This window comes from Rana temporaria, chromosome 12 (assembly GCF_905171775.1).
Source record: "Rana temporaria chromosome 12, aRanTem1.1, whole genome shotgun sequence".
NCBI classification, from domain to species: domain Eukaryota; kingdom Metazoa; phylum Chordata; class Amphibia; order Anura; family Ranidae; genus Rana; species Rana temporaria.
Genome location: NC_053500.1, coordinates 6,563,768 through 6,590,185, shown reverse-complemented (window position 1 = coordinate 6,590,185; position 26,418 = coordinate 6,563,768). Strand labels below are relative to the sequence as shown.

Here is a 26,418-nt window from a genome sequence, read left to right as displayed (position 1 = left end):
TCTGTAAAAACATCAAGATTGTACTTTAAGTCCCAAACAGCCTCATCTGCTTCCTCTTTAATCCACCCCTGTGAATTGCTATTGTGCTCTTTTTTCCCCCCTTTCCCCCCCCCCCTCCTCTCACACCAGTGCTTCACTGCCAACATTCCCATTCAGCTTGCTAGAGCCCGGTGCACAGCGTGACACGCCTCCCCGGGGAGGCGTGTCACGCTGGGCTCTGGCAAGCAGACTGGCCGCCGCTCCGGAGCTAGGCCGAAGCCGGGGACTTTCCTAGGCCTAGGCTCCGGAGCGCTCCGCGGATCGCGGGGTGTGCCGATCCGAACGGGGTGGCCCGTTCGGATCACGGATCGGTGACGATCCGTTACACCCCTAATCCACTTCTAAAGATGGGCATACATGCACCATTTTGTTTTTAACTATGGTAGTGAAATCACCTTCTACAGTGCTGGAGTCGCCGATTTACGTATCGTGGGAGCAAACGCTGTTGCCGTCAAGATACATAAATCAGTGCTGCAGCTGAATGGCATACCTGCTAAGCAATGTAGTAGTTTACTAAGCATGCACAAATCATAAGACTTTACATGTCAAGTTATAGCATAGAACTTTATTTTTTATTTAAAAAAAATTGAAAGTTAAACAATTAAAGAAGAAAGGACAGAACACTTGAAGAGAAACATTTAAAAAAACATTTACATGCAAGATTGGATGACCCATTCACAGATTCAAGCAGCTGTTCAGTGACTGCAGCGGCAGCCAAATAAATACATCAAGGCATTCGTATCGCTATTGCACTGGTCATCCTAACCCTGGACAGTCCAACCACAGCTCTGGACATGCCTAGGATCTACTAGACATACCCGGACCATAGCTCTGCACATGCCTAGGATCTACTAGACATTCCTGGACCATAGCTCTGCACATGCCTAGGATCTACTAGACAGTCCCGGACCATAGCTCTGCACATGCCTAGGATCTACTAGACAGTCCCCAACCATAGCTCTGCACATGCCTAGGCTCTACTGGACAGGCCACAACACTTTACATGCCTAGGCTCTACTGGACAGTCCACAGCACTTTACACGCCTAGGATCTACTAGACAGTCCCCAACCATAGCTCTGCACATGCCTAGGATCTACTAGACCGTCCCCAGTCACAGCTCTTTACATGCCTGGACGCTGCAGGTCATAAGAACAGTTCTCCAGTGAAGAGACTCCTTAATACACTCATAGAAGGATGTTCTTAAGTTTTCTGCAAGGGACAAGCTTTGGTAGTGCTGCAGTGGATGCTAGTGAACTGCAGCGAGTGTTCGAACCACTCAGCTGTCCAGTGAAGGAAGACTAGCAGAGGACCACAAACCAGTAAAAGGGAAAAAAAACACTAACACTAGCGGACTTAATGCGTTGCCCCCCTTTCCTGGAGAACTATTTAAAGTAGATTAATATTCAGTGTACACGGTCTGGATTAGCTAGATTTTGTCCAATTAAGATGTTGAAGACTGAAGTGGATCAGGTACAATGTGGATTATAAAAGGCTTGTTTTGTGGTGAGGTTTGAGAACAGATGCAGGAAGCAGTGTCGCCCCCCCAACACAGGTCTCTGCTGTTCATCATTGGGTGTATGACGTGGGGCGTTTGTTAGAGTTCTGGACCACCCAAGGATGCTCGAGCACATCTTTTAGTGGCAGCCTGTGGTCAGGGTTATGCTTTAACAGTTTGCTGACGAGATCTCTTGCTCCCTCCGACACATGTGGGGGAAAATTGTACTCCACCTAAAAGCCAAACAGACTCCAGATTAGGATAAAACACAACATTTACAGTCACAATAAATTCAGCAATGTGCACAAGAACTGCTGCTTTCTCCCTCCTCTGTGGCTCCCGTCAATCACAATCTGTGACTAGGGAGCAGGGGTGGGCTCCGAGTCCCACACTGTCAATTGATGCAGAGACTTGGGAGCAAGCCTGCACAAGTGCCCCCATAGAAAGAGGCTTGCTATGGGGGGGCAGATGGCAAGAGGAGCCAACAGGAGACCCAAGAAAAGGATCGGTGCTGCTCTGTGCATAAACCATTACACAGAGCAAGTATGACAAACTTAATTCTTTAAAACAGGGATATGCAATTAGCGGACCTCCAGCTGTTGCAGAACTACAAGTCCCATGAGGCATAGCAAGACTCTGACAGCCACAAGCATGACATCCGAAGGCAGAGGCATGATGGGAATTGTAGTTTTGCAACATCTGGAGGTCCGCCAATTGCAGATCCCTGCTTTAAAATAACACATCCTTAATGCATTGCGTGCCGCTTGTGTGGCCCATCTAGTAAACATTGCACAGCTCCAAATGTTAAGGTATAATGCTTCAAGAAGACTTTTGTCGAAATCCACAATTTTTATAAATATTTAATAAATCAGACACTCACCTGTCCAACGATGCAGGCGTACGAAGCCCCGCTCCTCCCCAGTCTTTTTTTTATAAATATTTATTCAGACACTCACCTGTTCAACGAAGCCCCGCTGCATTCTTACTGTGGGCACCTGGCTGCGACTTTACAGCCGGGCACGCACAAGCTGCGCTACGAATTAACGGGCAATCTTCTGGGACCTTTGACGTGTTCCAGAAGATTATAGGGGGGGGGGTGAGGAGGGGAGAGGTGAACTTCCTTCCAGTGCCAAAAGGGGATTATCTATCCATCTCAGGGGTTGACAAATCCCAGGTCGCCATTGCGACTAGAAATTTTCACCCTGGCGCCTGGTCTTTGATCAGTGACCGGTGCGCCCCGGGAACAAGATTAGCAGTGGCAGCAAAGATGGAGCAGGAAGAGATGAAGATATACAACACACACGCCAATTGTCAGGGGGTCACCATCACTTGAAGCGGAAGTTCCATTTTGGGTGAAACTCCACTTTAAGCACACCAAAGACCCCTTCACACCAGTAGACCGATCGGGTCCTCATGTCTGTTTTTTTCAGGCCCCCCTATTGTTCTCTATGGGGCAGCAGATATGTGCCTGCCAACACCTGCCGGTCATCCAGTCTGCTAAAAAAACAGACTTATGGCAATACATTCAGCACCCGTCCGATGTATAAGATGCAAAGCAGTCTATTCCCATCAGTCTGCCCCATATAGGAGGAGGAGCAGACATGGAGCCTGCTCAACAGAGATCTGCCCCACTGAACAGGTAGATCTGTTCCATCTGAAAGGGGTCATAGAGGCCAGGAGTTCACATACAATGAGAACTTCCAAGATATGAAGAAAGAGGATGGATAGCCGCACTCCAATGACCAAACGGTTGTCTTTTATTCAAAAAAACACAGCAAGTACATCACTTCACAAGGTGCAACAAAGGAACACCTTAATCATGGCTTAATCTTAGCCATGATTAAGCACTAGCTCAGTGTGAAACGCGTCGGCTATCTACCTGTTCCTTTGTTGCACCTTGTGAAGTGATGTACTTGCTGTGTTTTTTTGAATAAAAGACAACTGTTTGGTCATTGGAGTGCGGCTATCCATCCTCTTTCTTCGTATCTTATGCATGGTCAGTGCATTGCCAGCACCCACGGTATCCATCTCTACATAGTGACCCACCTGGAGCGGTGATCCCTTCTCTTCTACAATGAGAACTTAATTTAATAATTCTTGCATAAGCCAATGAAAAAGCAAAGGCCCAGCCCAAGGAACTCCTTACCTTTGAGATCCTCCTATAGGTTTCCTGGTGTGAATCTGTCTCAAATGGAGGTTTGCCCACTAGAAATTCATAGCAAAGGACTCCAAGGCTCCACAGGTCCACCTTCTCATCATGCATGTTCCCTTCGATCATCTCTGGAGGTAAATAGTCCAGTGTGCCACACAATGTGGTCCTCCTGAGAGGAAGGGGAAAAACAAATGGAAGAAATGAGCGACTGCAAACACAACCCTCTGATGTCAACATGAAAAACCAACTCAGTCCAAACACTACATCAATAAACATTTTAATGCACCAGAAGTTTGCAAAGTAATCCATAGTGGATACAGCGCAATAAAAACCAGATGTTTTAACTCTTTTCCCTTCTAAGATTTTCATCTTAAATTCAAAAATGTTAGAAAGATTGGAGAAGACCAACTATGGGAGGAGAATATCCTGGCGAAAGCCCATCGTATGGCTTAATAGTGCCACAACTGGGTAAAACTGGTGCAAGTCAACCTCCAGCAACCCACCCAAGTGTTACCACCGTACATGAGCAACATTTAAGACAGTCAACAGGTTCTAAAGATTACCACTAAATCTTACCGAGACGATGGGGCGTGCACAGACCAGCCGAAATCTGCAATTTTTAATTCCCCATTAGCGCCAAGAAGCAGGTTCTCCGGTTTGATGTCCCGATGTATCACCTTCTTGGCATGGCAATATATTAGAGCATCAGCCAGCTGTGTGACGTACTGCAGGGGGTGAAAGAGCCAAAGTCAGCGCAGATCGCAATAAGCAGAACCCTGCCTCCTATACGGAATGCCACCCTCTTGGCAGCCATCAGTAAGGCAGTCCCACTTACAGTAGAAGCTCGTTGGTCGTCAAACCGCGTACACCGCTGCAGCTCCCGGAAGAGCTCACCTCGGGGAGCATAGTCCAGGATAAGGTAGACTCTGGTGGCATCGTGGAAATAGCCGTATAACCGAAGAATATTTGGATGTCTGGGGGTAATACAAGAAAAAAAAAAAATCAGAACAGTATTACAGTTGGTGCCTAAAGGTCAGTTCCACCGCCAAGATTAATGTCCAACATTAACCACACTTTCTGGCAGCTTTTCAAACCACCTCAATACCAGGCCTATTCTGGCACTTGTCTTCATGTAAAAATCATTTTTTTTTTGCTAGAAATTTACTCAGAACCCCCAAACATTGATGTTTTTTTAGCAGACACCCTAGGGAATAAAGTGGTGATCATTGCAACTTTTTATTTCGCACAGTATTCGTGCAATCATTTTTTCCAAACTTTTTTTGGAAAACCGGTTTTATGAATAAAATAAAGTTAGCCCAATTTTTTTGTAGAATGTAAAAGATGTTACACCAAGTAAATAGATACCAAACTTGTCACACTTTAAAATTGCGCACACTCATGGAATGGCACCAAACTTCAGTACTTAAAAATCACCATAGGCGACGCTTAAATATTTTTTTTTTTTTTTTTACAGGTTAGCAGTTTAGCGTTACAGAGGAGGTCTAGTGCTAGAATTGTTGCACACGCTCCAACGCACGCGGCGATACCTCATGTGTGGTTTGAATGGCGTTTACATATGTGGGTGGCAGTTATGCGTGTGTTCACTTCTGAGCACAAGCTACGGAGGACAGGGGTGTTTATCTCCCCCCCCCCCCCCTTTACTTTTTTTGATCACTTTTATTCCTATTACATCACTTTTATTCCTATTACAAAGAATGTAAACATACCCTGTAATAGGAATCACTGACAGGTCCTCTTTATGGAGAGATGTGGGGTCAATAAGACTCCAGGCTGGAAAGCATGAGATCAGGAAAAAAAAAAAATATATATAAAAAAAATAAAAATAATAATTCACCGATCTCATACCAACAGCCGCCATTGCAGCTTTGTTTACTTCCGAGTACCTGGGCGTGACGTCATAACATCGCCTCTGGTCATAGAGATGACCATCCGGTCACCGGAAATCTCCAGTGTTGAGCCAGCACCGGCTGATTCGTTCTCCGGGCCCCCCTGATAGCAGGCAAGAGCCTGGAGAAGCTAGCAGCGGAACTGCCACCATGATCGTTCTTTTCAGCCGGCGATTCTGCGCAGCATAAGAAGGATATCTGAATGATGCCTGTAGCTGCATGCATCATTCAGATATCCCCACCTCAATACCAGAACGTCATATGATGGCATGTGGTATTGAGGTGGTTAATGGGGAAAAAAATAAAAATAAAACCTATATACACCAAGTTTTTGTAAAATTTGAAAGATGTTACACCGAGACGCCCAACAAGTCACTTTAAAATTAGAGGTCTAGTGCTAGAATTGCAGCGGTACCTCAAATGTTGTGCAAACAGTTTACATATGGGTGAGTGACTTGCGTATGCATTCACTTCTGCACGGGAGGGGCTTATTTTTTCACCGTCACTAACTTTTTTTAAATCATTTTTATTCCCATAAAAAAATAAAAGAAAACATCCATTTGTAATAGAAATGACAGGTCCTCTTTATGGAGAGATCTGGGGTCAGAAAGACCCCCAATTTACATAGTACAAAAAAAAAAAAAAAAAAAAAAAAAGCCACAAGTCCAACCTATGTGTGATTATGTATGTCAGTATTACATTGTATATCCCTGTATATTGTGTTTTTTTAAATCATCGATGAGACCACCGCCTGTAGAGGGGGAATTACACATCCTTGCCGCTCTTACAGTAAAGAACCCTCTACGTAGTTTAAGGTGAAGGATAATGCCGCTCGCGCCCCCTAGCAGCCGGGAAGCTCAGGACGTCTTACGACGTCCACCCAGAGGGAGACAAGGTTCCTGCCAACGTCATTATGGCTCGGTAGGGAACTGATTAAGTAAAAAATATAAATAAATACAAAAAAAATATATAATTTTTTTTTTTTTTTTTTAAATGACCCTAGTATTAAATTAGTTGCTACAACTGATAGAACACACATGCACACACGTAGAAGCCTTGATGAAATGAACTAACCTCAGGTGTGACTGGATCTCCACCTCTCTGCGCAGCTGATGCTCCACATTGGCTTTCTCCAACTGGGATTTAAAGAGAACCTTCAAAGCCATGATGAATTTACTCTTCTTCTCCCTGGCCAGATACACATTGCCAAACTTTCCTTTTCCTAAAGGACGGCCAATCTCAAAGTCCTCCAGACACCACTGCTTCCTGCAGACAAAAAAAAAAAAAAAAAAAAAAACACAAGACAGCGACCATAAAATACTGAATTAAGAGGCAAATTACTACAATTTCCCATCATTTTTTTTAGGACAAGGACTAGAATAGGCAAATATACTGTAGTTGCTGCCTTTAACCACTTAAGCCCCAGACCATTAGGCAGGTAAAGGACCAGGCCCCTTTTTGCGATTCGGCACTGTGTCGATTTAACTGACAATCGCCCTTTCGTGACTGCGACATTATGGCGGACACATTTTTGGGACCATTGTAATTTTCACAGTAATCGGTGCATTTTTATAAGACTTTTTGCTGTGAAATTGACAATGGCAGTGAAGGGGTTAACCACTAGGGGGCACAAAAGGGGTTAAGCGTGTCCTATTGTGTTTTTTACTGTAGGGGGGCTGGACGCGTGACGTCACCGATAGTCGTTCCCTATGACAGGGAACAGACGATCAGTGACACTGCCACAGAACAGGGAAGGTTTGTTTACACTGACATCTACCCGTTCTTCAGCTCCTGTGACCCGATCGCGGGACACCGGTGGCGATCGGGTCACAGAGCGCAGGACGAGGTCGCGAGCGCGCCGCCCGCGACCCACAGCTGGGCTCTTAAAGGAGACATACCTGTAGGTGCTTGTGCCCAGCCGTGCCATTCTGCCGACGTATATCGCATACGGCGGTTGAAGTGGTTAAAGCGCATCCACAGTAAACAGGTTAAAAAAGGGAGGATTTTTGTACTCACCGTAAAATCCATTTCTCTGAGTTCATAGACGGACACAGCCTTCATTGACCTTAGGGTTATGCTTCTTCCTACCAGGAGATTTAGGCAGAATTCTACAGCACTTAAGGTGTTAAAAACTTTCCTTCATGCTGCTCCTCCCAGGGGGCGTGGCTCCCCCAGGCATAACCCACACCCTGCTTTAGCAGCCTCAGTTCGTAACAAGCAGTACAAACAAAGGAGGGGTGGGTGCTGTGTCCGTCTATGAACTCAGAGAAATGGAATTTACGGTGAGTACAAAAATCCTCCCTTCTCTTTCGTTCATAGACGGACACAGCCTTCATTGACCTTAGGGACGTCCCCAAGCAGTGTCAAAAAAATTCGAGGGGTGGGAAAAAAAGGATTTTTGTACTCACCGTAAAATCCATTTCTCTGAGTTCATAGACGGACACAGCCTTCATTGACCTTAGGGTTATGCTTCTTCCTACCAGGAGATTTAGGCAGAATTCTACAGCACTTAAGGTGTTAAAAACTTTCCTTCATGCTGCTCCTCCCAGGGGGCGTGGCTCCCCCAGGCATAACCCACACCCTGCTTTAGCAGCCTCAGTTCGTAACAAGCAGTACAAACAAAGGAGGGGTGGGTGCTGTGTCCGTCTATGAACTCAGAGAAATGGATTTTACGGTGAGTACAAAAATCCTTTTTTCTCTTTCGTTCATAGACGGACACAGCCTTCATTGACCTTAGGGACGTCCCCAAGCAGTGTCAAAAAAATTCGAGGGGTGGGAAAAATAACACAGCAAAAACAGGTTACACCCCAAACAAAAACCGGAGTTACTCAACGGAGGAACTCCAACCTTAAACTGCCGCCTGTAACACCCTGCGGCCAATGGAGGCATCCGAAGATGCACTCACATCCACCATATAAAACTTTGAAAAAGCGTGGACCGACGACCAGGTCGCAGCCTTACACACCAGTAACACAGAGGCTTGGTGTCGGAAAGCCCAAGAGGCCCCGATCGCCCTGGTCGAATGCGCCATGACCCGAAAGGGGGGCGCCCGCCCTTCAGGGCATAGGCCTGAAGCACAATCCGTCGGATCCACCTGGAAATGGTGGCCGACGAAACTGCCAGGCCCTTACTGGGACCGGACACAGACACGAACAGCGAGTCCGACATCCGGAACGGAGCTGTCGCCGACAAGTAAACTCGAAGGGCCCGAACCACATCCAAAGAATGTAAAGTGGCCTCCTTCGGGTTCTTCGGCTGAGGACACAAGGATGGAAGAACAATGTCCACATCCAAGTGAAAACCTGAAACGACCTTAGGGAGAAAAACGGCTGCGGCCGCAGCACCACCTCATCCTTACGGATGACAAAGCAGGGAGCCTTGCAAGACAAGGCCACCAGAACAGACAGACACCCGTCTGATCGAGGTAATTGCTACCAGAAATAAAATCACCTTTTGTGACAATAAAACAAAAAACCTCCCGAATGTCCTCAAAGGGAGCATCCCGAAGCACTGAAAGGACTAAATTCAAGTCCCATGGGGGTAATGGAGGGCGCACCGGAGGGGCCACCTGCCAGACCCCCTGACCCAACGCACGCACCCAGGAGTGCTATGCCAAGGGTCGCTGCAAGTAAAAAACAGCCAGAGCAGAAATCTGGCTCCTAACCGTACGTAAGGCGAGAGCCTGAACCACTCCCTGCTGCAAAGACAGCAGAATCCTGTACACAACGCATGTACGAGAGTGCCAGTTCATCTCCCCACACACAGAGAAGTAGGCCTTCCATGTATGAGGAAAAAACCTACGTGAGGTAGACCTCCGTGCAGGCAGCACGGTAGAGACCACCGAGCCCAATAGGCCTCGGTCCTTAAGCCCCTGGCTCTCAACAGCCACGCCGCTAAGGCCGGTGGCTGTGAAACAGGGTGGAAGATTGGACCCTGTAACAGAAAATCAATTCCCAGGGGAAGACGCTAGGGGGCGTCTGCCAGCAGACGCACCTGGTCCGCGTACCAGAAGCGACGCGGCCAATCTGGGGCAATCAGGACCGATAGAATCCCTACAGCTTCTACTCTGCGCAGCAGGCGAGGAAGAAGCTTCCGAGGAGGGAAGGTGTAAAGTAGGCGACAGCGACCCCAAGGAGCCACCAACGCGCCTGACGCGTCCGCCCACGGGTCCTTAAACCTGGCCACGAACCGTGGCACCTACCGATATAGAGACGGGACGCTAGAAGGTCCACGTCCGGAGTGCCCCACTTTCGGCACAGACCCCGAAACACCTGCGGGTGGAGAGACCACTCGCCTTGGCCCAGTGCAGTGCGACTTAGGTAGTCGGCTAGCCAATTCCGTATTCCCGGAATGTACCCGGCCGATAGAGCCGGAACGGACCCTTCGGCCCACCGAAAGGATGCGCGCGACCCCCGTCGTTGCAACAGAACTCCGTGTGCCTCCCTGATGATCAACCTACGCCACGGACGTGGTGTTATCGGACAGGATCCTGACCGGTCGGCCCTGTAGATCCAGGGACCACCTGGTAAGGCAAAGCTTGATTGCTCGGAGCTCCAGAACGTTGATCAGTAGGCAGGACTCCACCTGAGTCCAGTGCCCCTGGGCTGACTGGGTGCCCCAAGCGCCCCTTCCCAACCGGAGAGGCTGGCATCCGTCGTGACCACTGTCCAGTGGCCTGCAGAAAAATGACTTTCCGGCCCGAAGCACCGGAAACGCCAGCCACCATACCAGGGGAGACATGATCAGATGACTCAACTGAATCTGGTAATCCAGAGATGACGGAAGCTAGTCCCATCGTGACAGCAGTTCCCTCCGTAGTACCCTGGCGTGGAATTGGGCATACGGAACCGCCTCGAAAGAGGCTACCAACTGACCCAGAACCTTCCTGCAGAATCGCAGAGATGACCGCTTCTGGGTCGGCAACTGCTGCACAGCAGATAGCAGAGTCTGAAGTTTTTCCGCTAGGAGAAAAACACTCCCGCCCCGGAGGAATCCAGGACCAGTCTCAGGTATCCCTGAGACGGAATCAACCCTGATTTCAGGACAATCCAGAAACCAGCCGAACACTCGGAGAGCCTGACACGTGATAGACACGGCTCCACCAATGCAGAGCTCGAAGAAGCTCGTAGGAGAATGTCGTCCAGACATCCCATGATAACAAACCCCCGCTGTCACAGCCGGGCCAGTATCGGTACGAGCACCTTGGCGAAAACCCGCCGAATGGGAAGGACACCATTGAAAATGGTCCCCCCCGACCGCAAAGCACAGAATCTCTGGTGGTTTGAGGATATGCAGGTACACGTTCATGACATCCAAGGATGCCAGAAAAACCTGACAAAACAAAACGAGGGACTTGAGGCCCAGGATCGACCGGGCCCCATCCTCCATGGGGACACAAACAGAATGGAGTAAAACCCAGAGACCGTTCCAACGAGGGAACTGGCACAATCACTCCCCTGACCAGAAGATCCTGGACAGCCCCTGACGGAGTCAACCGGCGAACCGGAGGAGGCCAGAAGCCGGAGGGAAAAAACCTGTTTGGCAGACAAGAGAGAAACTCAATCTTGTACCCCAAGGAAAACACTTCGCAATGCGAAGCCAGTCTCCCACCCGAGACACGGGCGGGAGCAGACCTTCAGGCGGAAGCAGGTATGTCCGCAGACTTGTTAGGCATGCGGTATCCGGTGCGCTGCTACCCCGCAGCGGGGATTCAAGCACCATGTAGACCTACCCCCACCGCACAGGGCGAGCGAAAAAACGCTGGGAGGTAGGCAAGGAGGGTCCTTGCACAGGGCGAGGTCCCTAGCCCTTCCCAAACCGTGGGAACAGCATGCGCTTACCACCTGTGGCATCCTCAATGATGCCAGTCAGGGAAGACCCAAAAGGACCGTTCACCCTTAACGGTGATCACCAAGGCCACCTTAGAGGTCCTTCTTCCAGCTCCTGCAGCAGGAGCTTCGCCCTTTTAGTCGGGGCCTGCCAGGGCCCCGGCCAGAGCCGGCCTCACCGCCGAACCCACCACCGTGAATAGGGAGCGGGCCACGGCCTCCACTCTCCTATCAGCGGGATCCTGAAATGCAGGAGCCCCTTCCACAGGCAATGTGGTGGCCTTGCGCAGTCTGGACACAGGGGGGTCCACTGGCGGAGGAGAGACCTACTTTCTTTTTTTTTTTTAAGCCCCCCTCAAGGGGGTAACGGGTTGCAAAGTTTTTTGACAAGCTTTTTGCGGTGCATCCCATTCCTTGTATAACATATAGTCCAAATAAGGAACACAAGGAAACACTTCAGCGATGCGTGGTAGTCTGCTGGTACTGACACGGAGGTGTCTCCGCCACATCCTCAATTTTTAGAGCCTCACGCACCGCAGAAACAAGAGCTCCAACAAATTCTTGCCAGCAACTGACTGCAGCAGAGTCATCCTCACTATCCATAAGGGTTAAAACCCGCAGCCTCTGACATAACAGAACCAGAAAAAAACAGCGATTCTGTGTCATCCCCAGAAGCAGGCTTCAGGGAGGGGGCGCTTTTTTACCCCCCATCCGGGCACTAGCTGCTTCAAACCTGGCAAGAAACCCAGGACAGCCAACATAACAGATGTGGCAGGGGGAGGGGCGTTAAGGGTTAACTCAGGCATAGCTTGTCAGCGCTGAGTCACCCACCCTCCAAGGCAGGACAAAAAAAAAAAAACCACCCCACTGGTCACCTCCTTGCTGCTATTGCAGAGCATGGGGGCCCCCGGTATTCACCACCCCACCCAGCTGCAGAGGGATCTGAAAAACCTCAGGTGTGCTCTGATGTGCTGACTGTGATGTGTATTCACCTCATGGAAGATTCACAGCACTAAAACTGACCAGAGGCTGTGCCGAGTCATCTCAGGGAAGAATCACATTGTTACCAAGGAGATTTCCAAGACGGCCGCTGTCTGAGGTAAAAATTACCTCATAGAACACAGCAGCCCTGACTGCTTTGTCTGTTACCTCAGAAAAGAATCACAGCGTTACCAAGGAGATTTCCAAGACGGCCGCTGTCTGAGGTAAAAATTACCTCATAGAACACAGCAGCCCTGACTGCTTTGTCTGTTACCTCAGAAAAGAATCACAGCGTTACCAAGGAGATTTCCAAGACGGCCGCTGTCTGAGGTAAAAATTACCTCATAGAACACAGCAGCACCCCCCAGAGTAACAACACAGTCCCCCTAACAACACACGGGCCCCGGTGGTAACAAAGAAAACCCAGGAGGCCCCCCTTCACAGCCACTACCCAGTCAGGGGAAGGAGGGAGAGGAAGGGGAGAGAGGAAAGCAGGGCGGACCCTCAGTCGACCTCCCCAGGGAAACCACCAGCCAGACCACTTACCTGAGTAAGGGGCCACTACTTACCTGTCCTGCGACTACCCGGCCGGAGGTATCCCAGACAGAACCAACGTCCGTAAACGGCATGGCTGTCGGCCAGACACACTGTGACAAAGCCATAGAGACCGGTCATATGTGTGCCCTAGAACCAAAGTTCCCCGGCCGCCCCTGGAGCAATGGGGCCTGTCGTGGACGTCCCAAAGCTGAGCTGAGGGCCGGCACACGCTCGAAGGCCGAACATGGGGGGACTACAAGAGTCGAGGACCCAGCCTGTCACCCAGTCGGCTGTTGATAGAAGAATCGCAGGATTCAAAAATGCAGGAACAAAATAATAAAAAAAGCGAGAAAAATCGCCAGAAAAAAACTCCAGAGTCCAGGAACTCCAGAGATAGCCTTGACCTCCTGTCGTTAGGCAGAAAACAAACTGAGGCTGCTAAAGCAGGGTGTGGGTTATGCCTGGGGGAGCCACGCCCCCTGGGAGGAGCAGCATGAAGGAAAGTTTTTAACACCTTAAGTGCTGTAGAATTCTGCCTAAATCTCCTGGTAGGAAGAAGCATAACCCTAAGGTCAATGAAGGCTGTGTCCGTCTATGAACGAAAGAGAAAATAACACAGCAAAAACAGGTTACACCCCAAACAAAAACCGGAGTTACTCAACGGAGGAACTCCAACCTTAAACTGCCGCCTGTAACACCCTGCGGCCAATGGAGGCATCCGAAGATGCACTCACATCCACCATATAAAACTTTGAAAAAGCGTGGACCGACGACAAGGTCGCAGCCTTACACACCAGTAACAGAGGCTTGGTGTCGGAAGCCCAAGAGGCCCCGATCGCCCTGGTCGAATGCGCCGTGCCCCGAAAGGGAGGCGCCCGCCCCTTCAGGGCGTAGGCCTGAAGCACAATCCGTCGGATCCACCTGGAAATGGTGGCCGACGAAACTGCCAGGCCCTTACTGGGACCGGACACAGACACGAACAGCGAGTCCGACATCCGGAACGGAGCTGTCGCCGACAAGTAAACTCGAAGGGCCCGAACCACATCCAAAGAATGTAAAGTGGCCTCCTTCGGGTTCTTCGGCTGAGGACACAAGGATGGAAGAACAATGTCCACATCCAAGTGAAAAGCCGAAACGACCTTAGGGAGAAAAACGTCTGCGGCCGCAGCACCACCACATCCTTACGGATGACCAAGCAGGGAGCCTTGCAAGACAAGGCCACCAGAACAGACAGACACCCGTCTGATCGAGGTAATTGCTACCAGAAATAAAATCACCTTTTGTGACAATAAAACAAAAAACCTCCCGAATGTCCTCAAAGGGAGCATCCCGAAGCACTGAAAAGACTAAATTCAAGTCCCATGGGGGTAATGGAGGGCGCACCGGAGGGGCCACCTGCCAGACCCCCTGACCCAACGCACGCACCCAGGAGTGCTATGCCAAGGGTCGCTGCAAGTAAAAAACAGCCAGAGCAGAAATCTGGCTCCTAACCGTACGTAAGGCGAGAGCCTGAACCACTCCCTGCTGCAAAGACAGCAGAATCCTGTACACAACGCATGTACGAGAGTGCCAGTTCATCTCCCCACACACAGAGAAGTAGGCCTTCCATGTATGAGGAAAAAACCTACGTGAGGTAGACCTCCGTGCAGGCAGCACGGTAGAGACCACCGAGCCCAATAGGCCTCGGTCCTTAAGCCCCTGGCTCTCAACAGCCACGCCGCTAAGGCCGGTGGCTGTGAAACAGGGTGGAAGATTGGACCCTGTAACAGAAAATCAATTCCCAGGGGAAGACGCTAGGGGGCGTCTGCCAGCAGACGCACCTGGTCCGCGTACCAGAAGCGACGCGGCCAATCTGGGGCAATCAGGACCGATAGAATCCCTACAGCTTCTACTCTGCGCAGCAGGCGAGGAAGAAGCTTCCGAGGAGGGAAGGTGTAAAGTAGGCGACAGCGACCCCAAGGAGCCACCAACGCGCCTGACGCGTCCGCCCACGGGTCCTTAAACCTGGCCACGAACCGTGGCACCTACCGATATAGAGACGGGACGCTAGAAGGTCCACGTCCGGAGTGCCCCACTTTCGGCACAGACCCCGAAACACCTGCGGGTGGAGAGACCACTCTCCTTGGCCCAGTGCAGTGCGACTTAGGTAGTCGGCTAGCCGATTCCGTATTCCTGGAATTTACCCGGCCGATAGAGCCGGAACGGACCCTTCGGCCCACCGAAAGGATGCGCGCGACCCCCGTCGCTGCAACAGAACTCCGTGTGCCCCCCTGATGATCAACCTACGCCACGGACGTGGTGTTATCGGACAGGATTCTGACCGGTCGGCCCTGTAGATCCAGGGACCACCTGGTAAGGCAAAGCTTGATTGCTCGGAGCTCCAGAACGTTGATCAGTAGGCAGGACTCCACCTGAGTCCAGTGCCCCTGGGCTGACTGGGTGCCCCAAGCGCCCCTCCCCAACCGGAGAGGCTGGCATCCGTCCTGACCACCGTCCAGTGGCCTGCAGAAAAATGACTTTCCGGCCCGAAGCACCGGAAACGCCAGCCACCATACCAGGGGAGACATGATCAGATGACTCAACTGAATCTGGTAATCCAGAGATGACGGAAGCTAGTCCCATCGTGACAGCAGTTCCCTCCGTAGTACCCTGGCGTGGAATTGGGCATACGGAACCGCCTCGAAAGAGGCTACCAACTGACCCAGAACCTTCCTGCAGAATCGCAGAGATGACCGCTTCTGGGTCGGCAACTGCTGCACAGCAGATAGCAGAGTCTGAAGTTTTTCCGCTAGGAGAAAAACACTCCCGCCCCGGAGGAATCCAGGACCAGTCTCAGGTATCCCTGAGACGGAATCAACCCTGATTTCAGGACAATCCAGAAACCAGCCGAACACTCGGAGAGCCTGACACGTGATAGACACGGCTCCACCAATGCAGAGCTCGAAGAAGCTCGTAGGAGAATGTCGTCCAGACATCCCATGATAACAAACCCCCGCTGTCACAGCCGGGTCAGTATCGGTACGAGCACCTTGGCGAAAACCCGCCGAATGGGAAGGACACCATTGAAAATGGTCCCCCCCGACCGCAAAGCACAGAATCTCTGGTGGTTTGAGGATATGCAGGTACACGTTCATGACATCCAAGGATGCCAGAAAAACCTGACAAAACAAAACGAGGGACTTGAGGCCCAGGATCGACCGGGCCCCATCCTCCATGGGGACACAAACAGAATGGAGTAAAACCCTGAGACCGTTCCAACGAGGGAACTGGCACAATCACTCCCCTGACCAGAAGATCCTGGACAGCCCCTGACGGAGTCAACCGGCGAACCGGAGGAGGCCAGAAGCCGGAGGGAAAAAACCTGTTTGGCAGACAAGAGAGAAACTCAATCTTGTACCCCAAGGAAAACACTTCGCAATGCGAAGCCAGTCTCCCACCCGAGACACGGGCGGGAGCAGACCTTCAGGCGGAAGCAGGTATGTCCGCAGACTTGTTAGGCATGCGGTATCCGGTGCGCTGCTACCCCGCAGCGGGGATTCAAGCACCATGTAGACCTACCCCCACCGCACAGGGCGAGCGAAAAAACGCTCGGAGGTAGGCAAGGAGGGTCCTTGCACAGGGCGAGGTCCCTAGCCCTTCCCAAACCGTGGGAACAGCATGCGCTTACCACCTGTGGCATCCTCAATGATGCCAGTCAGGGAAGACCCAAAAGGACCGTTCACCCTTAACGGTGATCACCAAGGCCACCTTAGAGGTCCTTCTTCCAGCTCCTGCAGCAGGAGCTTCGCCCTTTTAGTCGGGGCCTGCCAGGGCCCCGGCCAGAGCCGGCCTCACCGCCGAACCCACCACCGTGAATAGGGAGCGGGCCACGGCCTCCACTCTCCTATCAGCGGGATCCTGAAATGCAGGAACCCCTTCCACAGGCAATGTGGTGGCCTTGCGCAGTCTGGACACAGGGGGGTCCACTGGCGGAGGAGAGACCTACTTTTTTTTTTTTTTTTTTTTTAAAGCCCCCCTCAAGGGGGTAACGGGTTGCAAAGTTTTTTGACAAACTTTTTGCGGTGCATCCCATTCCTTGTATAACATATAGTCCAAATAAGGAACACAAGGAAACACTTCAGCGATGCGTGGTAGTCTGCTGGTACTGACACGGAGGTGTCTCCGCCACATCCTCAATTTTTAGAGCCTCACGCACCGCAGAAACAAGAGCTCCAACAAATTCTTGCCAGCAACTGACTGCAGCAGAGTCATCCTCACTATCCATAAGGGTTAAAACCCGCAGCCTCTGACATAACAGAACCAGAAAAAAACAGCGATTCTGTGTCATCCCCAGAAGCAGGCTTCAGGGAGGGGGCGCTTTTTTACCCCCCATCCGGGCACTAGCTGCTTCAAACCTGGCAAGAAACCCAGGACAGCCAACATAACAGATGTGGCAGGGGGAGGGGCGGTAAGGGTTAACTCAGGCATAGCTTGAGTTCCATAGTGTCAGCGCTGAGTCACCCACCCTGCAAGGCAGGACAAAAAAAAAAACCCCACTGGTCACCTCCTTGCTGCTATTGCAGAGCATGGGGGCCCCCGGTATTCACCACCCCACCCAGCTGCAGAGGGAGCTGAAAAACCTCAGGTGTGCTCTGATGTGCTGACTGTGATGTGTCATCTCAGGGAAGAATCACATTGTTACCAAGGAGATTTCCAAGACGGCCGCTGTCTGAGGTAAAAATTACCTCATAGAACACAGCAGCACTGACTGCTTTGTTACCTCAGAAAAGAATCACAGCGTTACCAAGGAGATTTCCAAGACGGCCGCTGTCTGAGGTAAAAATTACCTCATAGAACACAGCAGCCCCCCCCAGAGTAACAACACAGTCCCCCTAACAACACACGGGCCCCGGTGGTAACAAAGAAAACCCAGGAGGCCCCCCTTCACAGCCACTACCCAGTCAGGGGAAGGAGGGAGAGGAAGGGGAGAGAGGAAAGCAGGGCGGACCCTCAGTCGACCTCCCCAGGGAAACCACCAGCCAGACCACTTACCTGAGTAAGGGGCCACTACTTACCTGTCCTGCGACTACCCGGCTGGAGGTATCCCAGACAGAACCAACGTCCGTAAACGGCATGGCTGTCGGCCAGACACACTGTGACAAAGCCATAGAGACCGGTCATATGTGTGCCCTAGAACCAAAGTTCCCCGGCCGCCCCTGGAGCAATGGGGCCTGTCGTGGACGTCCCAAAGCTGAGCTGAGGGCCGGCACACGCTCGAAGGCCGAACATGGGGGGACTACAAGAGTCGAGGACCCAGCCTGTCACCCAGTCGGCTGTTGATAGAAGAATCGCAGGATTCAAAAATGCAGGAACAAAATAAAAAAAGCGAGAAAAATCGCCAGAAAAAAACTCCAGAGTCCAGGAACTCCAGAGATAGCCTTGACCTCCTGTCGTTAGGCAGAAAACAAACTGAGGCTGCTAAAGCAGGGTGTGGGTTATGCCTGGGGGAGCCACGCCCCCTGGGAGGAGCAGCATGAAGGAAAGTTTTTAACACCTTAAGTGCTGTAGAATTCTGCCTAAATCTCCTGGTAGGAAGAAGCATAACCCTAAGGTCAATGAAGGCTGTGTCCGTCTATGAACGAAAGAGAAATATAAATAAAAAAACTACTCACTTTTTACCCTCTTCCTTATTTGTAGAAGTGGCAGAGATGGTAGAGGACACCATTTGGCTTGGATTGGCGGCAACTTTCTTGTCTGCAGGGGGAGGAGCTAGAAAAAAAAATTGATCAACGTTTCTAATAAAAGATATAGACATTGAACTATATCTGTCCTTTTCAAGTGGCAACACTCACCTGTAGTACCATTTGGGTCTCGGTTTTCATTGGCTGGCTGTGTGCGGGATGCTGGCTGGACCTGTGGTATGGGATTAGGTTGAGCCTGATTGGCCGCCGATGGGAGTACTTGTTTTTGATTGGTTACAAGCGGTTTCTGGGAAAGCACTCTCTGTGGAACATTAGAAGTAGAAGAAGGCACCCTCTTCGCACCAAGGACCGCTACTGGCGCCTTCACCTGGCCAATCTGTCTCTGCTGCTGCAGTTGTGTCATTGGGACCCGTTTGGGGCCATCGGCCACAGAAGGTAAACGCTAAATAGACAAAATATGACCATCAACAGCTCTGTCCAAATATTGTCCATTAAATATTTCATTCCCAACACACAAAGAACCAGATGGGGGAGATTTATTAAAACCAAAGGGCGCAAAATCTGGTGCAGCTCTGCATAGAAACCAATCGGCTTTTACATTTTACAGTCAAAGCTCAACTGAACAAGATGAAGGTAGAAGCCGATTGGTTTCTATGCAGCCACATAACTGGATTTGATTGACAGCAGCAGGAGCCAATGGCCGTGCTGCTATCAATCTATCCAATCAACGCAGAGACTCCGTGGAGAAGAGGACGCTGGGGACCCCCAGAGCAGGTGAACGGGCTCAGGTAAGTAAAGCCAGGGCCCCCCTCCCCCCCATGACGGCCAGGTGTTCTCACCTTAAGGCAGAGGTCCGCCAATTTATTTTTATTATAAAAGTCAGCTACAAATACTGCAGCTGCTGACTTTTAAAATAAGGACACTTACCTGTCCAGGGAGACTGCGATTTCCTCACCCAAAGCCGATCTTTTGCTCGGCACTCGGGTGCTGCCATCTTGATAAGGGAATTGCGGCTTTCACTTCCTGGTTCCCTACTGCGCATGCGTGACTCACGGTGCGCGATCACACTGGTCCCTGCTGTCTTCAGGGACCTGTGCGTATCCGATAAGACAGTGGTGGTGGGGGGACGGTTCGAAGGAAGTGGCGTAGATACCCGCATAATCGGCCGATTATTATGTAAAATAGGCCGATTGTCTGGGACCTGAGGCAGGGGTGTTGGGTGGAAATCCCCACCGACTGTCTATTCTACACGACTGCCATCACAGCCGCTGTCTGATAACTTTTTTTCCCCCCCAGTGGAGGAAGTCGGCAGCGGTGGCTGCCGATTGGCTGTTACTCGCCGTGCTGCATTCTGGGGTTTGTAGTGTGGAGGCAGAGGCGAGGCCCGCAGCTTGTTAAATGGAGCCGTCTTTGGCCAGGCGAGGGGAGGGGACGGAACGGAGCACTCGCTGGTGGGCACTGATGAGGTGGCAGACTGTCTGGGGGGAGCGCAATGGGGAGCTGTACTGTCTGGGGGGGCGCAATGGGTAGCTGTACTGTCTGGGGGGGCGCAATGGGTAGCTGTACTGTCTGGGGGGGCGCAATGGGTAGCTGTACTGTCTGGGGGGGCGCAATGGGTAGCTGTACTGTCTGGGGGGGCGCAATGGGTAGCTGTACTGTCTGGGGGGGCGCAATGGGTAGCTGTACTGTCTGGGGGGGCGCAATGGGTAGCTGTACTGTCTGGGGGGGCGCAATGGGTAGCTGTACTGTCTGGGGGGGCGCAATGGGGAGCTGTACTGTCTGGGGGGGCGCAATGGGGAGCTGTACTGTCTGGGGGGGCGCAATGGGGAGCTGTACTGTCTGGGGGGGCGCAATGGGGAGCTGTACTGGTGGCCACTGATGGGCACTAATAGGCTGCACTGGTGGGCACTAATGAGGTGGCATTGACAGGCGCTGAACTGGTGGGCACCGATAAATTCCATTGGTGGGCACTAATGAGGTGGCAATGGTGGGTACCGAGGTAGCACTGACAGGTACCAATAGGCTGCATCCCACCTCTCCACCCTAAACAATAACCTCCTCCCCATCCTAGATTTTCTGAGACGAAGGAAAAAATAAAAAATAAAAATAGGCAACATATCGGCTGCCCCGATTCCAAAATATCGGCATCGGTCAGAGAAAAACCCATATCAGTCGACCTCTAATCTGCTCCCCCTGAAAGGTGCCAAATGTGACACCAGAGGGGGGGGGGGAGGGGGATTGATCCGAAAAGCAGAAGTTCCATTTTTGGTTGGAACTCTGCATAGGATGCATTAAAGGGGTTGTAAAGGTACATTTGTTCTGCCTGTGGCCATCTTGAGTAAAGGCAAATGATTCATCTGCCCTTGGATCAGGCATGCCCCCTTACCTCTCCCCCCACTGGTATGCTGACTTGACTGCCGCGGGAGCCAATGGTGCCACTGCTCTGACTCAGCTAGTCGGGAGGAGTGTTCTGAATGGCTGAGGGGGATCATGGACATCGATGGAGAAAAAAGGGGATCAGGTAGGTAATTAGGGGGGTGCTGGGGGCCTGCTACAGTTTTTTTTATCTTAATGCATAGAATACATTAAAATAAAAAAAAATAAAACCTGCCTTAACTCCTTTAACCTTCTTCCTCAATAACATTAAGAAAAGGTCACTCCATTATCTCCTTACCTTCACATGAGTGCCAGACACTGCAGGGTGACTCTTGGCTGTGCAGGGCTCCATTCTCTCCTAGGAGAAAAGAGGATCATTAAGAGACACCGAGTACAGATAACTGACAAATCAGAAATAAGAGCAGATCATAAAACTTCACTTCCATAAAATGAGGGGAAGAAAAATGAGGGGGGAAGAAAAATGAGGGGGGAAGAAAAATGAGGGGGGAAGAAAAATGAGGGGGGAAGAAAAATGAGGGGGGAAGAAAAATGAGGGGGGAAGAAAAATGAGGGGGGAAGAAAAATGAGGGGGGAAGAAAAATGAGGGGGGAAGAAAAATGAGGGGGGAAGAAAAATGAGGGGGGAAGAAAAATGAGGGGGGAAGAAAAATGAGGGGGGAAGAAAAATGAGGGGGGAAGAAAAATGAGGGGGGAAGAAAAATGAGGGGGGAAGAAAAATGAGGGGGGAAGAAAAATGAGGGGGGAAGAAAAATGAGGGGGGAAGAAAAATGAGGGGGGAAGAAAAATGAGGGGGGAAGAAAAATGAGGGGGGAAGAAAAATGAGGGGGGAAGAAAAATGAGGGGGGAAGAAAAATGAGGGGGGAAGAAAAATGAGGGGGGAAGAAAAATGAGGGGGGAAGAAAAAAAAAAAAAAATAGTCTCCCTGCTGATTTTCTACATTTGCCCCCACTGATCTTTAATTTTAAACCACTTACCACCCAGGCCAACTCTGACATTTCTCTCCTACGTGTAAAAATCATTTTTTTCAAAAGAATTACATAGAAACCCCCAAACATTATACAAGTTTTATTTTTTAGCAGAGACCCCTAGAGAATACAATGGCGGTTGTTGCAATTTTTTTTATCTTGCACGGAATTTGTGCAGCAATTTTTCAAACACGTTTTTTGGGGTGGCAGGGGGGGGGGACAAAAATGTTTTGGGCTTTTAATTTTTATATATATATATAGTAAAGTTAGCCCAATGTTTCTGCATATTGTGAAAGATGAAGTTACACCGAGTAAATAGATACAAAACATGTCACGCATCAAAATTGCACACGCTCGTGGAATGGCGCCAAACTTCAGTACTTAAAGGGGTTGTAATGGTACCTTTTTGTTGCTAAATAGCTTCCTTTCCCTTAGTGCAGTCCTCCCTCACTTACCTCATCCTTCCATTTTGCTTTTAAATGTCCTTATTTCTTCTGAGAAAACCTCACTTCCTGTTCTGTCTGTAACTCCACACAGTAATGCAAGGCTTTCTCCCTGGTGTGGAGTGTTGTGATCGCCCCCTCCCTTGGGGTACAGGAGATTCAGGACGCCCACCAACACACAGCTCCTTTCTCCATCTGCAATGTAGAGAGCGTCCTGACTCTCCTGTAGCCCAAGGGAGGGGGCGAGCATGACTCCACACCAGGGAGAAAGCCTCGTATTACTGTGTGGAGTTACAGACAGAAGAACAGGAAGTGAGGATTTCTCAGAAGAAATAAGGACATTTAAAAGCAAAATGGAAGGATGAGGTAAGTGAAGGAGGACGGCACTAAGGGAAAGGAAGCCATTTAGGAAAAAAAAAATTGGACCTTTACAGCCTTTTTAACAGCTTGTCCTCCGGGCCTATTTTGGCACTTTATGTAAAAATCTTCATTTTTTTTTTTTTGCTAGAAAATTAATCAGAACCCCCAATATATATATATTATATTATATATTATAATTCTTTAAACGCCTTATCCGCCCCCCTGTCATTGGGTCTACAGGGGGGGGGGGGGGCAGACCTCCTGGAAATGAAGGGGAGGACTATAGGAGTTAAAAGCCCCCCTGTCATTGGGCCTACATGGGGCAGCAGACCTCCTGGGGACAAAGGAGAAGCCTATGGGGGATAACTCACCTGTCATTGGGCCTACATGGGGCAGCAGACCTCCTGGGGACAAAGGAGAAGCCTATGGGGGATAACAACTCCCCTGTCATTGGGCCTACAGGGGGCAGCAGGCCTCCTGGGATGAAAGTGAGGCCTATAGGGGATAACAGCCCCCCTTTAGGAGCCTACATGGGCAATAAACCGACACAGAGGGGCAGCAACAGCTACAAGCCACCAGAGGAGTGGCAAGTCAGTGTATGGGCAGGAGCTACAGGGCAAAAAAAAAGACACAGGGAGGACTACAAATTGCAACCAACCCCCACCAAGGGGGACTACATGGGGCAACTAACCAACTACCAAGGGGGAAGACTGCTGGGTTATATGGGATAACAGCCCCCCTCTAATTTGGCCTACAGGGTGCATCAGACTTTGAGGGATGAAGACAAGGCCTGTGGGGGGAGGGGATAAAAGCCCCCCTTCTCATTGGTTCTACAGTGGGCAGCAGGCTTCGTTGGGGGTGAAGGTGAGGCCTATGGGGGATAACAGCCACCCTCTGAGGAGCCTCCAAGGGGCAGCAGACTTCCTGGGAGGGATGTGTGAAGGTGAGGCCTATGGGGGATAACACCCTCCTCTGAGGAGCAATGAAGGGGAGGCCTAGGGGTGATAACCCCCCCCCCCCCTGTCATTAGGCCTACAGGGGGGCAGTAGACCACCTGGGGTGAAGTGAAGGCCTATAGGAGATAACTCCCCTCAGGGCCTACAGGGGGGCAATAGACCTGGGGAACACCCCCCCCCCATGGGGCAGCAGACCTCCTGTGGGTGAAGGGGAGGCCTATGGGGAATAACAGCCACCCTGAGGAGCCTCCAGGATGCAGCAGACTTCTTGGAGATGAAGGGGATGCCTATGGGTGATAACAGCCCCACTGTCATTAGACCTACAGGGGGCAGCAGACCTCCTGGGGGTGAAGGGGAGGCCTATATGGGGATAACAGTCACCCTCATTAGGGCTGCAGGTGATGAAAATGAGGCCTGTGGGGGAAAACAGGCCCCCTCTCATTGGGTCTACAGGGAGCAATAGACCTAAGGGAGTCATATGGGAGATAACACCCCCCCCCCCCCCAAGGGCCTACAGGGGGCAGTAGACCTCCTGGGGGTGAAAGGGAGGCCTATTGGAGATAACAACCCTCCCCCCTCATGCCTACAGAGGGCAGTAGACCTCCTGCAGGCGAAGGGGAGACCAATGGGGATAACACCCCCCTCACAGGTGCCTACATGGGTCAGCAGACCCTCTGGGGGTGAAAGGGAAGCCTATGGGGATAACCCCCAGCATGGTCCTACAGGGGGCAGTGGACATCCTGGGGGGTGAAGGATAGGCCTATAGGGGATACCAACCCCCCTCATGAGCCTACAGGGGGCAGTAGACCTCCTTGGGTCAGGGCTGTGAGGCCTATAGGGGATACCAGCCCCCCTCATGAGCCTACAGGGGGCAGTAGACATCCTGGGGGTGAAGGAGAGGCCTATAGGGGATACCAGCCCCCCCTCATGAGCCTACAGGGGGCAGTTATCCTCCTTGGGGGGTAAAGGACAGGCCTATAGGGGATACCAGCCCCCCTCATGAGCCAGTAGACCTCCTGGAGGGTGAAGGACAGGCCTATAGGGGATACCAGCCCCCCTCATGAGCCTACAAGGGGCAGTAGACATCCTGGGGGTGAAGGAGAGGCCTATAGGGGATACCAGCCCCCCCTCATGAGCCAGTAGACCTCCTGGAGGGTGAAGGACAGGCCTATAGGGGATACCAGCCCCCCTCATGAGCCTACAAGGGGCAGTAGACATCCTGGGGGGTGAAGGAGAGGCCTATAGGGGATAACAGGCCCCTCTGTAGCCTACAGGGGGCAGTAGACATCCCAGAGGGGGGAGGCCTATAGGGGATACCAGCCCCCCTCATGAGCCAGTAGACCTCGTGAAGGGGAGGCCTACAGGGGATACCAGCCCCCCTCATGAGCCTACAGGGGGCAGTAGACCTCCTGGAGGGTGAAGGAGAGGCCTATAGGGGATACCAGCCCCCCTCATGAGCCTACAGGGGGCAGTTATCCTCCTTGGGGGGTAAAGGAGAGGCCTATAGGGGATACCAGCCCCCCTCACGAGCCTACCAGGGGCAGTAGACATCCTGGGGGGTGAAGGAGAGGCCTATATGGGATAACATGCCCCTTCTGTAGCCTACAGAGGGCAGTAGACCTTATTGGGGGGTTGTGAGGCCTATAGGGTATAGGAGCCCCCCTCATGAGCCTACAGGGGGGCAGATGTGAGGCCTATAGGGGATACCAGCCCCCCTCACGAGCCTACAAGGGGCAGTAGACATCCTGGGGGGTGAAGGAGAGGCCTATAGGGGATAACATGCCCCTTCTGTAGTCTACAGAGGGCAGTAGACCTTATTGGGGGGTTGTAAGGCCAATAGGGGATAGGAGCCCCCCTCATGAGCCTACAAGGGGCAGTAGGCATCCTGGGGGGTGAAGAAGAGGCCTATAGGGGATACCAGCCCCCCTCATGAGCCTACAGGAGGCAGTTCTCCTTGGGGGGGGGGGGGGGGTAAAGGAGAGGCCTATAGGGGATACCAGACCCCCTCATGAGCCTACAGGGGCAGTAGACCTACCTGGGGGGGGGGCTATAGGGGATAACAGCCCCCCTCATGAGCCTACAGGGGGAAGTAGACATCTGGGGGTGAAGGAGAGGCCTATAGGGGATACCAGACCCCCTCATGAGCCTACAGGGGGAGTAGACCTCCTGGGGGTGAAGGAGAGGCCTATAGGGGATAACAGCCCCCCTCATGAGCCTACAGGGGCAGTAGACCTCTTTGGGGGTGAAGGGGAGGCCTATAGGGGATAACAGCCCCCTCTGTAGCCTACAGGGGGCAGTAAGCCTCGGGGTGACGGTGAGGCCTATATGGGGGGGGTAACATCACCGTCCGCCTCCACTTACTCAGCAGAAGGCTTCCCGGCGTTCACGCCGCACACCACTGTCGCTATAACAACCAATCCTCGGGCCCCCCACAATCCGCCTCAGTCCGGCAGCACTCCGTCCTCCTCTCACCATGCAAAGTCCGCCCGACGTCTTCGACAGTTCAAACCGCCCGCTTATAAAGCGCTTTAAACCGTATCGCGCGCCGATTGGCCGAGACGAGCGAGCTGCTCGACTCCTATTGGCTGCGGGCGGGAAAACCGTTGGGTGTCCGCCCACTGCGTCCCCTAACGTCACGGCGCTGGCCTGAGGGGGGCGGACGACGCGCAGGTATTCA

At 51.6% G+C, this 26,418-nt stretch overlaps 1 protein-coding gene across 2 annotated transcripts; it reads right to left on the bottom strand.

Annotated features, from left to right (window-relative positions):
- Positions 1-584: 584 nt before the first annotated feature.
- AURKA (aurora kinase A) lies at positions 585-26,411 on the bottom strand. 2 transcript variants are annotated; one of them, XM_040331527.1, is made up of 9 exons: positions 26,214-26,411; positions 21,296-21,355; positions 18,772-19,063; positions 18,592-18,688; positions 6,669-6,860; positions 4,523-4,661; positions 4,264-4,412; positions 3,682-3,856; positions 585-1,768 (listed from the first exon to the last, which is right to left on the bottom strand). In XM_040331527.1, exons 1-9 carry the CDS (start codon positions 26,214-26,216, stop codon positions 1,607-1,609), a joined length of 1,269 nt encoding a protein of 422 aa, XP_040187461.1. In that variant the 5' UTR covers positions 26,217-26,411; the 3' UTR covers positions 585-1,606. The 2 variants fall into 2 exon arrangements, with proteins under 2 accessions (XP_040187461.1, XP_040187462.1); XM_040331528.1 differs by having other exon boundaries at positions 26,103-26,254.
- Positions 26,412-26,418: the final 7 nt, after the last annotated feature.

Excerpts from the sequence above, each read along its gene's own strand:
- AURKA (XM_040331527.1), bottom strand. Across the intron at positions 3,857-4,263 it reads GTGCACGCCCCATCGTCTCG|GAGGACCACATTGTGTGGCA; the intron begins GTAAGATTTAGT and ends CCTTCCTCTCAG. Across the intron at positions 1,769-3,681 it reads CCTATAGGAGGATCTCAAAG|GTGGAGTACAATTTTCCCCC; the intron begins GTAAGGAGTTCC and ends TTTGGCTTTTAG.